The sequence below is a fragment of the Myotis yumanensis genome, unplaced genomic scaffold, assembly GCF_028538775.1.
Source record: "Myotis yumanensis isolate MYYU_CA2020_CCGP unplaced genomic scaffold, mMyoYum1.0.hap1 SCAF_2, whole genome shotgun sequence".
In the NCBI taxonomy this organism is placed as follows: domain Eukaryota; kingdom Metazoa; phylum Chordata; class Mammalia; order Chiroptera; family Vespertilionidae; genus Myotis; species Myotis yumanensis.
The window spans coordinates 161,189,547-161,205,201 of record NW_027223753.1 but is presented as its reverse complement, the minus strand read 5'-3'; the positions used below and the strand labels follow the sequence as shown (position 1 = coordinate 161,205,201).

The 15,655-nt window shown below is 47.6% G+C and overlaps 1 protein-coding gene across 20 annotated transcripts in view; it reads right to left on the bottom strand.

The window, feature by feature from the left end:
- Positions 1–13,724, bottom strand: part of KALRN (kalirin RhoGEF kinase) — a 635,703-nt gene extending 621,979 nt beyond the window's left edge. For all 20 annotated transcript variants that reach the window (XM_070406353.1, XM_070406356.1, XM_070406366.1 and 17 more), the window contains exon 1: positions 13,302–13,724. In XM_070406353.1, coding sequence (XP_070262454.1) covers positions 13,302–13,374 — 73 coding nt within the window. In that variant the 5' untranslated portion in view covers positions 13,375–13,724. The remainder of the gene's footprint in view (positions 1–13,301) is intronic.
- Positions 13,725–15,655: the final 1,931 nt, after the last annotated feature.

Sequence of the window (15,655 nt, the reverse complement as noted above, 5' to 3'; positions counted from 1 at the left end):
AGTATCTGGCATAATACTAGGCACATGCAGACACTCGCTCAATATTGATTAGTTGGTCCACTTGTATATTTGAACCTTCCTGTATGGGTTTTTCTGAAAGAAGAGTGCATCTTTACTTTTCCAGGTGCCTATAAAATATATAAATATTGGTAAGCAAATGATAAAAGGGGTCCCCTCTAATTTACCAGAATCAACAAGAGTTGTGCACTATATTTCACAGTCAGTATTGATTTCAAAGGTCTTTTGTTTAAGGTAGAATTGCCTGTCCACAAAAAAAAACATTTCCTTAGCACAATGTTTCATTATAAAACTCCCAAATGGCCTACACACAAATAATGGCTCTTTAAAAAAATCAAGCCAACAAATACTAATCAAGCAAGTATTTTCTTCAAGGCACTGACCTAGCTATCAAGAAGAATAGACAAGTTCAAACCAAAAGTGCACACAGCCTACTTGGGAAACCAGACATGACCATTTTCCAAAGTAGGGCCTCCCAAAAGGCCTTCGAGCCATCAATGTTCAGTAAGGTTTTAGGAAGAGGCTGCCATCCAAACAACTCTAGTGCACATCTCATCTCCACCCTGGAAATCTTGGCCAAATTAATACCCTAGAACTCAAGAGCCTACTGTTTCCACCTCTCTCCAGAGCCTCCAAGGCTGAGCAAGATTCAGAAGCCTGCCATACCTGGCTCAAGCTGACCTCAACCAGACAGATCATTCTTTTATGCATTCCTCACTCATTCTCCAGAGAATGGATCCAGTCTGTCTCCTCTCTTTTCAGATTCTCAGCATCCCTCAGTCCATCATATGACCTTGGCTCCCATTCATAGAGAAGACTAAAATCAGCTTAATAAAAGTTCTAGCATCTGACCTGCACACTACCTGATCTTTTCCTGTAGCCACGGAGAAAGAACTGTCCCTCCATCCCAGAGATAACCTCTTTGTCCGGGGAATCCCATCCTTTTCTGACTTTGAGGAAGCTAGAGCTCACCCTGTTACTCTGCCCACACACATATCACCTTCTCACCACCCTCAGTCTCTACACCACTGCTCCTCCAATGACTTTTTCACACATTCAAAGATTTTTCTCTCTCTGGAAAAATAAAAAAAAAAAAATTTCACTAGACCTGATGACTTTTTTTAAATTATTATTCAAGTATAATTTGTGTACACAAAATTGCACATATAAGTCTACAGCTCACTGACACTTCACAAACAGAACACACTTATGGTCAACAAACAAGACATTGCCAGTATTTTCAAAATTTCCTTTCAATCACCACTTTATTTTTCTCCTTATTTTTATTACCAAGCTTCTTGAACCATGGTCTGTCTTCAATTTCACCACCTCCTCATCTATTTCAGCTTAAGCAACTCCTTTTGAGTGAATTCTCCCCACACCCATCCAGATGAGGTTGTTGATCCTTGATCCTCTTATGGCACTTAATGTACTACATTGCAATCATTTGCTTTATGTGTCAGGCAATCCCACTACACTGTTTTGTGGAAAATATTATTTTTAACTTGTTTCTGTACCCCCAGTGCCTGGCACTTAGTAGGTGCACAGCTTGTATTTGACACTTGAATGAATGAGTGCAGGAATAAATAAAGAGATCCACTCACTGAAATCTAGCACTCTGTTGAACTTGATGAGTTCTTTGTCCAGTTCTCATCAAAAGTAATAATGATATTTAGCTATCAAAACTCAGCGGGTTGGGATCATAAAGAATGACTAGAGCCCTAACCGGTTTGGCTCAGTGGATAGAGCGTCAGCCTGCGGACTCAAGGGTCCCAGGTTCGATTCCGGTCAAGGGCATGTACCTTGGTTGCGGGCACATCCCCAGGAGGGAGTGTGCAGGAGGCAGCTGATTGATGTTTCTCTCTCATCAATGTTTTTAACTCTCTATCCCTCTCCCTTCCTCTCTGTAAAAAAAAATCAATAAAATATATATTTTTTTAAAAAGAATGACTAGAAAGTTATACTGTTCCAATATTTGATTAAGCATTCTCTTTACATCCAAGTATCTGAGCCTGTTATGTGCCAATGCACTGGGGTACAGAGAAGAGACTTAATATTTCGCACCTACCCTCCAAATTAAAGCTGTGACATCACTCCCAATGGTGTTCTGTCCTTCCATGGCCACACACCAACATGGAGTCCTGCCAATCTTTTTCTTAACTGCTCCTGAAGCTACTCCTCCCTCTCCCCACAGCCTCCTTTCCAGGACAGTAAAAAGTCACAGACAGGAATCCCCCAGGAGCCCCAGACCCCGCCTCCTAGCCCCCTTTTGTCATATCCAATTAACCATCTGCCAGTCTCTGGGGTCTCCTTCTAGGAGGCCTACAGCCCAGCTGCCAACTCAATACTGTTTCCCCACCCCACCCCACCCCCATCCATAGATGCTCATTGTTCCTGGGCTTCAGGGTAAGAGTGTAAAAGATGGGGGATTTTAGCCATATTCCCAGTCCCTGCCTGCCATGGCCTGGCATATCTATAACTACAAGCTTAAAATCATACCCATACCTATCTCTATGCTGTTACAGATGGAAGGAAGAACTGAAGGGAGGGAGGGAGAGAGGATAGGTAGGTTGGGGAGAGAAGGGGGAAACATGCTATTGAAACATAATTTTCATGATTTGGAAAATAGACTCATCTATGTTACAACTATATTACATATATTACAAAATAACCATTACTAGTAATAAAATCCCATTTCTATTACTATTTACAATATGAATATAACTATAACAATATACAGTATATCTACAAACATCCAGAGATCCTGAGAGGTAAGGATTTTTTTTTTACCCATTTTACAGATGAGAAAATTGAAGGTCAGAGAGGTTGTAACTTGTACAAGGTCACACAGCTAGTTAGTTCCTACTCTGTTTTAACACTATGATTCTGGGACTGAGCTACATCTAAAGAAACTCCCACCTCCTTCTATTCTAAGAAATATAAGCCCAGTCCCCCACAGCCCACCTTTTAACAATAGCAGCCCTCGGATTCCTACCGCCCACCCCTCTAGAGGGCTGCATCAGGTCTCTGAGAAGCCTTTAATGAAATAGGGCTTTTAACTTAATGAAAATTCTTGGGTTTGCCCCTAAAAGGAGAGTTGAGAGTCTAGTCAGAGGGAGTGCTTTGGGGCCAACAGAATTGGAGTGCTCACTGGTATCTTCCCTCTTTGTGAGGTGTTCCTCTTCATGAAGAAGCATGGGTAAGAGGCTCTTCCATAATCTCTATGCTTTCTCTTTCTTCTAGGACTTCTGGAGGCATTGAGAAAACTCTGGAAATTCAAGAGCAGGTCCCATCCCAGGGAGATACAGAACCTGATAGCCAGGCATGGACCTTTCCCCAAGAAGCAGCCCCCAATACCTTCGTGCCTGAGTCTCCCCCCCTTCCTCTCTCCTTCCCCACTCACCTTCCACCCCACTAACTTGCCTTTGGGACTCACACTCTGTTAGGGGTGATTCTGCAGATGGGACGATATAGCCTAGGGCAGATCCTACCTTGGCCTACAAAAGAAAATACCAGCATTTCTAAAAGGATTGCTAGTTTGGGATCTCCTAGACTTCTTTCCATCTTTTCTGTCCACTTGCCTCCTAGGGTCGCAAGCCAACCCAGCTCACCCTTTTTACATCTGCCCTCAGCTTACACCACCCTCCTTAAGCATGGCACCACTAGCCTCTGAATCTCCAAACCAGCTGATGCTCTCTCTGCTGGGGCTGTTGATCAGGCACGTTGTGCCCTCAGCTGAGGTCCTTGCCAGCCAGCTACTTTACTCAGGCCCACCTTCCCCCAGTCTCCTTCTCTAGCCCAAAGCTCACCCTGCAGCTGACACTGAAATTCACTCCTCCAGGCTCAGTGAGGACTTTCCTTCATCAATTCCTCCTCTTTCCTGAATATTCATTCTTTTCCTCATGCCTGCCTTCTCCTTCCTCCCCACCCCTAGGTATTCACATATCTTCCCCACCTAAAAAAAAAAGCCTTCCCTCAATTCTGCTACGGATCTCCAACTACCTTACTATTTTTAACCTTCCCTTCACAGCCAAACCTTTCCAGAGTCATCTATATGCACTCCCACCACTTCCTCCCCATCCACTCATTCCCCACTCCCCTTGCAATTTGGATTCCAACTCCCATACATAATTTCAAAGGTTACAAATCTCTCAGCGTCCAAAAGCGAGCAGGTTTGCTAAGTCCCCAGCTCCCTCCACCTCTCTGCAGCTTTAGGCCCTGTGGAAGACCTGTTTTTCTGCAAGCACTGCTCTCTCCTGGTTTTCCTCCAGACTTTTACTTGAATCTACAGCTCTGTCCTTGGCCCTCAGCCCTTAAGTCTATATATACTTTTCATATATTATCTCATCTATTCGGATAATCTAGCCACAACTTCTTACGGATATCTCTCAAATCTACTTTCCCGGCTCTGGCCTCCCTCCAAAGCTCCCAACTCTCTCCGTTATCCACCTACAGAATCAATACCTCCCTTAGCTATTTCACTGACACCTGAAATGCAACATGTCCCAAAGTAAATTCCCAAATCTTCCCTCTCCTCCTGCCTCCCCACAGCTGCTTGTCCTCTTCCTAACTCCTTGTTTTCATTTAGGGTATCTACATCCCTCCCACCTGCCCCCACCCCTGCCACCCCAGTCATTCAGGCTCTAAGCTTTGGAGTAATCTTTGATTCCTGCCTTTTCCTTGACATGTCTACATCCAAGTTGCCAAGTCCTATAAACTCTACCTCCACAAGGTCCCTCATCTCCATCCCCTCCTCTCCATTTCCACTGTGGCATCTCAAGTTCAGACCCTCCTTACCTATCACACAGTGGTCTCCCAATTTGGCCCTGGCCAGCAGCACCTGCCCCATTCTAATCAAGAGGACTGCCAGATTTATCTCCCTGACCATGTCATCACCCATTCAGAAACTTTTAGTGTCTCCCAAAAGCAAACTGCAGAAAAGACCAAACTCCTTGGCCTATGACTCAAAGCCCTTTATAATCTAGGAGCCCAGTAAACGTTTGATAAATGAAGCAATAGGTCAACCTGACCCTCACTCCCTTATGAATTTTATCTCCCTTTAATCCCCCACCTGTATTCTGAGTCACATAAACTGGACCTCTTACTGCCCCAAATATGCCTCGGAAATTCACACCTCCTTCTAACATGGTTGAACCTGGAAACACAACACTTTCTGTCTCTCCCATCCAAATCCTACCCCTCCTTCCAGTCTCAGCTTAAGAAGTAACCACTTCCTCAAGAACACGGCTCATCTACAACTTTTCACTCCTACTTTCGTATCCCTCATGTCCATGTTTTCTAGCTAATGTCCAGCTCCTTTCTAATAATGCCATGGGAAAGAAGGGGAGGAGACAAAGTTAATTCTCCAACAGTTTCTTCTTTACTTCTCTGAATTAACTCCTCTGTCCTACAGCTGATTCTTTCTGTTCCCGCACTCCTCAGCAGACACGATGTCAAGCAGCTCTATTGATCCAACAGCTCTGTGGCTGTCAATCATTTCCTAGTTATTTTGCTGCCATTCACACACAAAAGAGTGGCAGGAGAAGTCTGAACTGCATGCAGAGAGAGAAGGAGCAGGAAGGGCTGATTCACTGCACCCACCTGAGGCTTGGCAGAAGAAATAACTCCGTTCTTGCTAGGCACCTCCAGATGGCATGGGGCCATGTGCCAGAGCCTGGGGGCTGGCATTTTTATACTTTTGCAAAGGAGAGGAGAGGAGTGCCCCGAAAACAAAACTGAGAAGGATTGCTCTCTTCCTGGGCTGGAAAGGTCCCATGGAAGTCAGATTAAGTAAGATAATACTTGTCAGAAGAGGCACTTAGAGTAATAGAATACTCAATTTGGAAGGAACTATCTACATATATTTGGATAGAACTGTACAACTTATAAAGACCATTCACACACACTATCTTATTTGAGTCTCTCAGTAGTCCTATTGGAGATGTGGGGGTACTGTCCTCATCTTACAAAGATGTTAAAGTCACTTGCCCAAGTCATTCAGATAAGTAGAGAGCAAAGGGGAGTGTTCATCTCCTGCTCTCTTGCCTAACCCTCTAAGCTTACTTCATGGGCTTCTTTTTTCTCCTTTTCCTATCCCTTAAATTCAAGTGCTCCCTGAGGGGATACATTTATATCCATTTCCCTTCCTGCTCTATATTTTTTTTCTTTTAATGATTTTATACACTCCCATAGCATAGTACATAGCTGTAGTAGGCACTCGACAAATATTTGTCAAACAAATCATTAAACGATTGAAAGAGCTGAGGCCCAAACCCTAGACTTCTGATTCCACAGACAAGCTCCTTGTACTCCATCAGGTTGCCTCTCCGGCATCCTCTTCCACCCCATGTCAAAAGCCCTGCACAGCACCCCTTCCAGAGATACCCCAGCCTTCGTGCTATCACATTCACTCAATAACTAAAACAGCAGGAACAGCAAAGACTAGGATTGCATGTGTGTCAGAAACCGCTAGATGCTTTTTACACATTGTTTTCCCTCTTAATCCTCTCAATTATTATCAAATTGTTACCAAAACACAAGTAAGGATTGCTCTCTTCCTGTAAAACAATTATTAGTCCAGTTTTTCAGAAGACTGAGGATGTGAGGGATTAAATAATTTACCCAGGATTCTATCCCTAGTTAGTGCTGAGTCTATCTTACACAACAAAGGCCATGATCTCTGGTATACAGGGTTTCTCAGTCTCAGCACTATTAACATTTTGGGGCTAAATAATTCTTTATTGTCCTGAGCATTATAAGATGATTAGCAATACCCTAGACCTCTACCCACTAGATGTCGTTAGCAACCCCCTTCCCTGAATTGTGACATCTAACAGTGGTTCCCTGGGGGATAAATTGTCCCGAGTTGAGAACCACTATACCCTACTGACTATTTCCAAAAGTAAACAAACTGCCAAGTTCCAGAACCAGAAGGAACTTTGGAAAGTAAAAATGTTCATTCTCCAACATCTAAAAAGGACCTCTACTTCACCTGTTCTAGTGCTTTGTTTTGATATTTACAGTCAGTAGACTTTTCTTACTTCTAATTTAATTTCTTTCTGTAGCTTCAGTTTATTCCAACACCTATTTCATCCCACAAAAGTTGACCGAATACAACTAGAATGTACCAATAATAGAGTTATTGATGTTTGGTAGCATAAGGAAGAAGCAAAGCCCCTCAAATCTATGGAGATCTATCTGCCTGGGTGTCATTGATACATTCTAAAATACAGTAATATAGAAGTAACTGATGTAAATGCAACATTAGAAATATTAACAACTTTCCCTCTCCAGAACAACAAAGTCCTCTCGCTACTCCCCACAAGTTTCTGGGAAATTGTGTGACTAAAAGCCCAATTAATGATGAGTAGAAGTGGAAGAGAATCAAGAAGAAACAATTAACACTGAATTACGCATCATGTTTACATTCTGGATCATCCAGCACAATGTCAAAAAGAGATGTTTTCTATTGCTGCAGAAGAGCACCCGGGACGTAAGAGACCCCCTCCCCTTTAGATGCCTGGCAATGCACAGCCAGGGTGATCATATTTAGTCAAAGAATTGCACACAAACATAGGTTGTTATTCCCAAATCTCCCTTCTTGTATGATTTGAACATGATGATGTCCAGTTCCTCCATCTAAATAGGATGGGGCTATCATCTGAGAGAAAAGTTTAAAGAATCATACAGTGAATACCAATATACCATCACCTAGATTCAACAACTGTTTATATATTGCCATGTTTGCTTTATCTACATTGGGGGAGGAGATATATCAATCACAAGTTTTTTAAAGGATCTTTTTCCTTACCTCCAAAGAACAAAGAATTTCAATGGTAGAAATCAACCCTACATGTATGAAAGGGCAAAAAAACAACATAACACCACTGATGAAATGAGAAAATGAGTATAGACAAGTCTGTGTTTCAGGAATTTGGAGGAGAGGATTGGTCTTCTGAGTGTTAAAAGCTCACAGAAGAAGGTGGGGCTCAAGTTTTGAAGAAAGAGTTGGATTTTTTGTTGTTATTAATCCTCACCTGAGGATATTTTTTCATTGGTTTTTAGAGAGAGTGGAAGGGAGAGGGAAATACAGAGAGAAACATCAATGTGATTGGTTGCCTCCCACACGTACCCCAACCAGGGCCAGGGATGTATGTGCCCTTGACCGGGATCAAATCCAGGAGCCTTCAGTCCACAGGCCAATGCTCCTCTGAGCCAAACTGGCTAGGGCAGGATTTAGAGATGGGGGTGCCAGGGTAGATGATTCAAGGAGAACATGAATCAAGATGCCCTTAGATAGTGAGAAAAGCAGTCAGGCTGGAGTTGAGCTATGAGTAAGAACTTGACCCTGAAGGCACAGGGGAGTCATTGTAGGTCCAGAGACCAAGCAGTAATGTGATGCAAGTAGTGTAATCTACTTTGTGAAGTACAATCTGCCTGCAAGTGCCAATTTGAAGGGGGGGAGGAGCAGGTTCCAAGGGACAAGAATGAAGGCCACTAAATGAATCCATGATTGACATGACGGGTCCTGGCCTAGGGAAGAGGCCATGCAGATGGACAACAGGGCTAACTATGAAAGACAATTCAATAGGGCTTATCAGAGGAGAGATTCCTCACAGACTGTAAGTACCAAGGAAGAAGCAAAGCCTCCCAAATCTTATGGAGATGCGCCTGGATGTCATTGATACATTCTAAAATACACTAATATAGAAATAGTTGATGTAAATGCATTAGAAATATAACAACTTTCCCTCTCCAGAACAACAAAGTCCTCTTGCTACTCCCCACAAGTTTCTGGGAGCTAGTCTGAGGAGTTGTCAAGGCATACACAGTTGATTTTGAAGCTGGCCAAAGTCCAAGTGACAGCACACACTCCAGCTAAAAATGTCTGGATTCACAGGACAAAGCTCAACAGAAGGACTGAGGTAGAAGATATTTCCACATCATTCTGTTTTCATTTATCTTCTTGTTTTTCCCTTGAATCTTAAAGAAATAGGTTTCTCCTCTGTCACCAAAGCTAAGTTATTACATTTGTTAGAAAACCTAGTCTTATTTCACCTCTTCAGGTATCTAACTCAACAATCAATCTCACATCTTCAGTTTTTCCCGTCCACAAGTTTGCTCCCTTCCACCTCCAAACCTGTTCTGACTCTGACAAACACACACACACACACACACACACACACACACACACACACACTAGCTGCTCTTCTTGATACTAACATCCCTTATGATGAGCACACAACCTCTTTTTCCTTTCACTGATAAACTCTGCGAGTAACTGCTTTCTACCCACCATCCCAAGGCCCTATTCTAAATTCCTCTTTTAATACTATACTCTCAAGAGCTCCCAGTGGCCTTCTTTTTATCATATCCAGTGACACTTATCCAGTGTGCCTGCGTTCCTCCTACTCAATATGTCTGTAGCCTGTCATCACATCAAAACCCACGCTGACTTTCTGGGGTCCCCAGGATCAAGTCTCCTTTGTTGCCACTTCCTGAATAAGAGGTTTTCCCCCAATTTCTTGACGCAGAAAGTTTCTACATCTACATTGCCAACTCTAACCTCTGCCTATGCTCCTGTCTTGAGGCCACATTTCCCAAAAACAAGTCCACCGGGATGTCCCTCAATCACCTCCAATTATCCACATTTGAAGCTAACATCACTACCTGCAAAACCAGGTCCTGTCTTCAACCAGACTATATCAGTGGGGACACTGTCAGACCTCCAACCCAGCTAATTCTTTTTCTTCATGGGCTTAATTTTCTTTTCTCCCTATAACTAGTTTGTCAACAAATCACCACATTTCCACCTTTGAAAATGTCTCTCAGTGTTGTCCCTGATTCCCCATCCTTTTTGCCACCAACCCACACCAAGCCTTCCCCCTTCCCACCATCCCCTGTGTCTGGATCACTTTTGCATCTCCCTGGATTATCTCTCTTCTCCACTACATCAGTAATATTACCTCCAGGTTAAACTTTCCAAATATCACTTTCTTCGGGATATGCCCTTGCTCAAGAACCTAAATGACTCCCTACTGATCCTGAATCAAATCCAAACACTTCTCTTGGGCTTCTAAGGCTCTTCCTATCTGGCCTTGCCCTACTTACCAATCCTGTTTCCTATTCTTCCCCAAACTACACCTTCCGTTCGTTTGGTCAGCCAGAAATCCTCAAAGTCAATGCCCCAACCTCCCTGTGCCTTTACCCACACAGCTCTTCCCACTCCCCATCCAGAGCCCTCCCCAAGGGCGACCCTCAGTTCCACTCCTCTGTAGTTCCGTCAACTTTTTATCTTATAGCACCATAATGTTTAGCAATTAATTACTCTCTGAGAAGTAACTGTCAATCTTCTTTTTTAAAGTTCTTCAAGGGCAGAAAGCACTTTGAATATTTTGTTAGTATTCCACAGCATCCTAGACAGCAAAAGGCTTCTAGAAGTTGAAAATCCTCATTGGCTTTCTATTCCATTTGGTTCCTATTCCCAGTTCTGAGTTTCCATATTTCCCCTTCTCTGCCTCATAGCCATGATCAATAAAATTAATGAGACATACTTTCCCAGGCTTGGAACAGAGAATTCCCAGGTAGATGATATGGAGTCCACCAATCTATAAGAATAGTGTGCTGGGGTAGTGTCTGTGTGTGTCCACATGCATGCAGGGAAGTAAGATTTAAGAATTCTAGCTTAGTCAGTTAGTTAAGAGAGCTGAAATATCAAAATAATTGGAAGATGACAAGTAAGGAACCAAAATGATAGAATAATTTGAAACACACCTGATTAGAGGCACAGTATGCCATAGTTTTGACAAAGCAATTGCCAGCCTGGTCTTTGTGCATGCAAAATTTTCCACCAAAAAGAAGGAGGTAATCCTGGCACTGGGGCCTTTGAGGATTTGTTTGAACGTTTTCTCAGTTGTTCAGCTGAATAAATTCATAGTGTCCTGATTACCAGGTGTAGTGCTATGTTCCATAAACAGGGCAATCAGAAGGAAGAAGGTTAAGAAATATGGCCTTTTCCGGGCTTAAGAATCCCCAGCAAAAGCCCAGGCTAAAGATTGGAAAGGGTAAGATCAAGAAGCAGAGCACAGAGGGCCAGCCTACACTCCCTTTTGGCACTTGTTACAGATAATCAGTCATTTCCAGCCATATTCATTGAGGTTTTCACATTTCTCTGATTGTAAGTGTACATCAGACCTAGCCTCCCTTCAACAAGGCTGCCCAAGGAGGAAAGAATATCCCTAACAGGAGTCCCCAGGAGTCTGCTATTCACTCTGTGATTTGAGCCTGGGATAGACAATGTAAGCCCCGTGTTGTGTTTTGAAAGGCCCTGGGAAAAGTAACACATTGGACCATTAGAGGCCATTAACACATTTAACACTGTGTGAAGTCATTTGTCAGAAATTAGCAAGCCTCCAGAAACTGAGTCCTGCTCCAAGGGCCTGGGACAGAAAATCGACAGGAACCAGTGTTTAGGTGGTAGGAAAGGGAAAGGAGGAGTGAACACCAAAAAATAAAAGTGGGGTCTAAAAAAAAAAAGGCTCCCACTTCAAGAGTTTTCCTCAAGCTAAGAAAAGGGAGACTTTTGCCCCAGATGGGAGGCAAGAGGGGTCAGGAAGACCCCCTGGTGAATGTTTTCTGGTATCATTTAGCTCACAGAAATTTGACCCTAGATAGCAGGCTACAAACTCAGGTCAGGTCTGAGATGCTGACTCCCCACATGCACTTTAGAATCCATGCTTTGGTTCCCAGGGGGAGAGGAGAAAGAGGGGAGAGGGGAAGAGGGGGAGAGGGAGAGAGGGAGAGGGAGAGGGGGAGAGGGAGAGAGGGAGAGAGAGCGACAGGGGGAGAGGGGGAGAGGGGAAGAGGGAGGGGGGAGAGAGAGAGAGAGAGAATATGAATGAATATGAATGTGTGTGTACAATCCACCTCTTGGGGGAAGGAAGGAGGGAGAGAGGCAAGGCTGAGTCCTAGGAAGCAGGATAGGGTAACAGGGGGCTCCCTCTGCTTTCTCCAGTCCTGGCATCTGCTCCTGTACTCCAGCATTTTCCTTTCCAGACCCACTAGAAAAGGAACATATGGGCCAATCAAGTCTTGACTTCTAAAGCCACAAGTCTCCCCCGACAATGCACTCCTAGAGATGACCTCGAGGGCAAGGCAGGGAGGTTAGGAAACAGATGGATGTGCAGAGAGCTTCGGAGCTATCCTGATCGCTGACCCCACCAATCCATGTCCTCTAATCCAACTTACTGAAGGAGAGGGCAGAAGCGCCAGTCCCATAACTTACTGGACTCCGTGGGACAAAGATTCCAGACAAAATGGTTCCAGACATGGGAGATGGGGAGCTCTATCTCCCGAGTTGGTGGAAGCCACAGGTAAAAGGGAGATGGGGAATCCCTAGCCACCAGAAAAACAGGGCCACAGGTGGTGGGGAAAGGAGGGTGGAAGGTGTCTGTTCTGGGAAGGGACTCTGCAGCCAAGGAACAGGAGAAGCTATCGACCTGGGGGATGGGAGATGGCGAGGCTGCAAACGCTGGGAAGACAGATCTGGGGGCTTTGCAACCCACAGGCAAGCCAAGACCCGGTGGGTGTGTGCGAGGGGGACGCTAACGCACACTTCCAGGAATGAGTGATTCCTATGAAAAGCTTATCTGTTTCCAGAACTGGAAAAGAGGAGGGCCGGGAGGAGGTCCCGGGCGCCCACCGCCCTCCCAACAGGATCTGCCTCTCAAGTCTAAGCCGCTGGCTCCCCGCACACACCCGGCTTGACCGTCCTGGGTCCGCCCCGCTCCTGGCTGTCAGTCTGCAGCCTTCGCGACTCCGGGTCCCCACGGCCCTCTGTGCACATCAGGGCCCCGGGCCGAGGAGGGGTGCCAGCCCAGGGCAGCCGGAGCCGGGCTGACAGGCGCTGGGAGAAGAGGGGCACCGAGGGAGGGGCCGGGGACGCCGGTAGCCCGAGCGGCGCGCTGCAAAGTGAGCCCACATCGCCCCATCGCCGCGCTCCCGGGAAGGCGGCCGAGGGACCCGCCTCCCGCTTCCCCACCGCAGACTCCCGCAAGTGGGGTGGACACCGAGGGGCGCCGCGCTCCCAGCCCCCACTCGCCCCCGACACGCCACCAGCATTGCCATAACCACGGGGATCTCGGCAACTCCAGCCCGGACGGCGAGGGGGACTGCCCCCCAACATGCACACCCGCAGCAACAGCCCCGCTTCCCCAAACTTGTCCGAGACGCCGCGTCCGAGGCAGCGGCCCTGCCCGCGGCCGCCCGCGCCCTGCCCAGCCTACCTGTCCGGAAAAAGGCGTCCACGTCCGAGTCGGCTGCTCCTCCTTCCTCCGCCGCCCCCTCCGGGGGGTTCATGACTGGGGGAGGGCGTCCGCGAGCAGCCGGGCGCCGGCGGAGCCTGGGGCCGAGGGCTGCCCGGAGCCGGGTGGGCGGAGGGCGCGGGGCGCAGCGGCGGCGGCGGCCACAGACCCGGCGGACCCCGGGCTCCGAGGGCTGGAGGCTGGGCGGCGGGGCTGGGCACGGAGCGCCGAGCCCCCCTCAAGCGGAGGCGCGCGGCGGGCTGGGGGCGCCGGCCGCCGGCTCCCCCATGGGACCCCTCCCCGGGGGCGCTGGCCGCCTGCTGTCTGCCGGGGCCGGGCCCGCGCCGGGGTCCGGGCTGCCTGGGCGCCCGCTCCTGCTCGGCAGCGGCAGCTGGCTCTCCTCCTCGCCCGTCCGCCTGTCTCTATTGTTCAGCCCTGCTCGGCTCTCCTCTTTATTTTTCCTCCTCCCTCCCGCCCTCCCTGTCTCTCTACCTCCTCCCTCCCTCGCTCGCTCGCCCGCTCTCTGGCTCCCCCTCTGGCTCCCGCCGCCGCCGCCGCCGCCTCCCAGCTCCTCCCCCGGCTCCCGCTCCTCCGTCCCGGCCAACAATGAGCGGGCAGCGCCGAGCTCCGCTCGGGCTCCGGCCCGGGCCGGGGCTGGCCGCGGACCCCCGGCGGCGCGGTCGCCTCCTCGGCCCGCGGCCCGGCGCCGGCCTCTCGGGGGGCCGAGAGCCGCCCCAAGCTATTGTTCCCGCGGTGCGAGGCCGGCTTCCTGAGCCCCGCAGGAAAGCCCCGCGCGGGGGGCGGCAGGAGGGGCGGGCCGCCCGGCGCACGCGGGCTCGCGCGGGGCTCCGCGCCCCGCACCCCGCGCCCCGCCCCGCTCCCAGGTGTGCGAGGGGGAACCCCACGCTGCTAGTCGGCCTCCTCTGCAGACCGCTCCCCGAGCTGCACTGACCTGTCCCTAGGCGCTGGACTTTTCCTCCCTCCTTCCTGACAAGCTCTCTCCCGCCTTGCTCCCCTCCTGAACCCCTGGCGTCTTCCTCACGACCTCCCCATAGTTCTTTTCTAGCTTCTTCTTCCTTTTTCCCCTTTTCAGTGCCCCTTGACACATCTCTGCCTGCCTCCGTGACTCTTTGTCCAGTTCGTTCCTCTGGCGACGTCCCCCTGCCTTTCTCTCCCTCCCCGCGTCACTCTTCTGCCTCCCATTCGTCTCTGTCCTGCCTCAGTACTTGGCCCGCATCTCAGCGCTTCTCTTGGACAGCTGTCAAAACTCCCTAATCCCTGGGGCTCTGTTTTGTTCTTCTTCCTCGTTTGAATGGAGAGATCCAGTTGGCCAGGAGCAGGGAGGTGTTACAGCAAGCTGAATTTCAATTAAAGTGGGGAGAAAGGCTGGAGAGGAATGGGGATGACAGCAAAGAAAGAAAGCAGATGCTGTATGGGGTAATTAATGCAGTGATTGTATTGTGCCAATTGGTTTTTAAGCAATAATTAAACAATAATTAGCCAGTATTCTGTGTATAGTTCTAGTGACTGCAGAGACTATAAAATAGAGGCTCTTTAACCTGCGTACTTAATGTGGTGTGTTGGGGGCTGTTGCTGTTGCCTCATCCAGGCAAATAAATGGAGAGGCTGTGGCCTGACCTCATGTGTTAAACACACGCAATAGGAAAACCAGGTTCTAGTCTACAGTTGATGGCCTGCTGCCCACCAGCCAGAATCTTCTGGGTCTGTTTGTCTCTGACAGCCTACTTAGTTATGCCTCTCTCTGGGTCAAAGCACCTGGGACCTTTCCAAATCTACCAACTGGCTAACTCTAACAGCAAATAGAATGAATTAATTAAGTTTTTAGTGAAGCCTTTCTGGTTCCGTGGACACATCACTTCCTTTACTGAATGACACAATTTTTGTTTGTTTGTTGTACAGTTACCTGTCTCCAATCTTGGGTATATCTATCAGACCCCATTTCTTAAAAAAGTTTAATAGTGACTCTGAGATCACAAGGTAACTGCCATGAGATCTAATTCATCTGGCCCTGATATCTTGAACTGCCTTAAAGCAGTCAAGTGCCCCCTACTTACCACCTCCTCTGACAATGAAAGTACTTCTCCTTTGTCTTTTCTAAATTTTGCCTCCCTAAATTAACCCCAAGACAAAACCCTGGCCTGTACTCCCCCTCCCCACACCCCTCACCCCCACACACAGGATGACAGAGCTGCTATTTACTGCCACTATTGTGCAGATAGAGAATCAGAGTCATGGCAAGAGTACTATCTCATCCCAAACTGAGAAGGAACATTACATGTTTAGCGGGAGGTTCATATTAAAATCTCAATAAATGT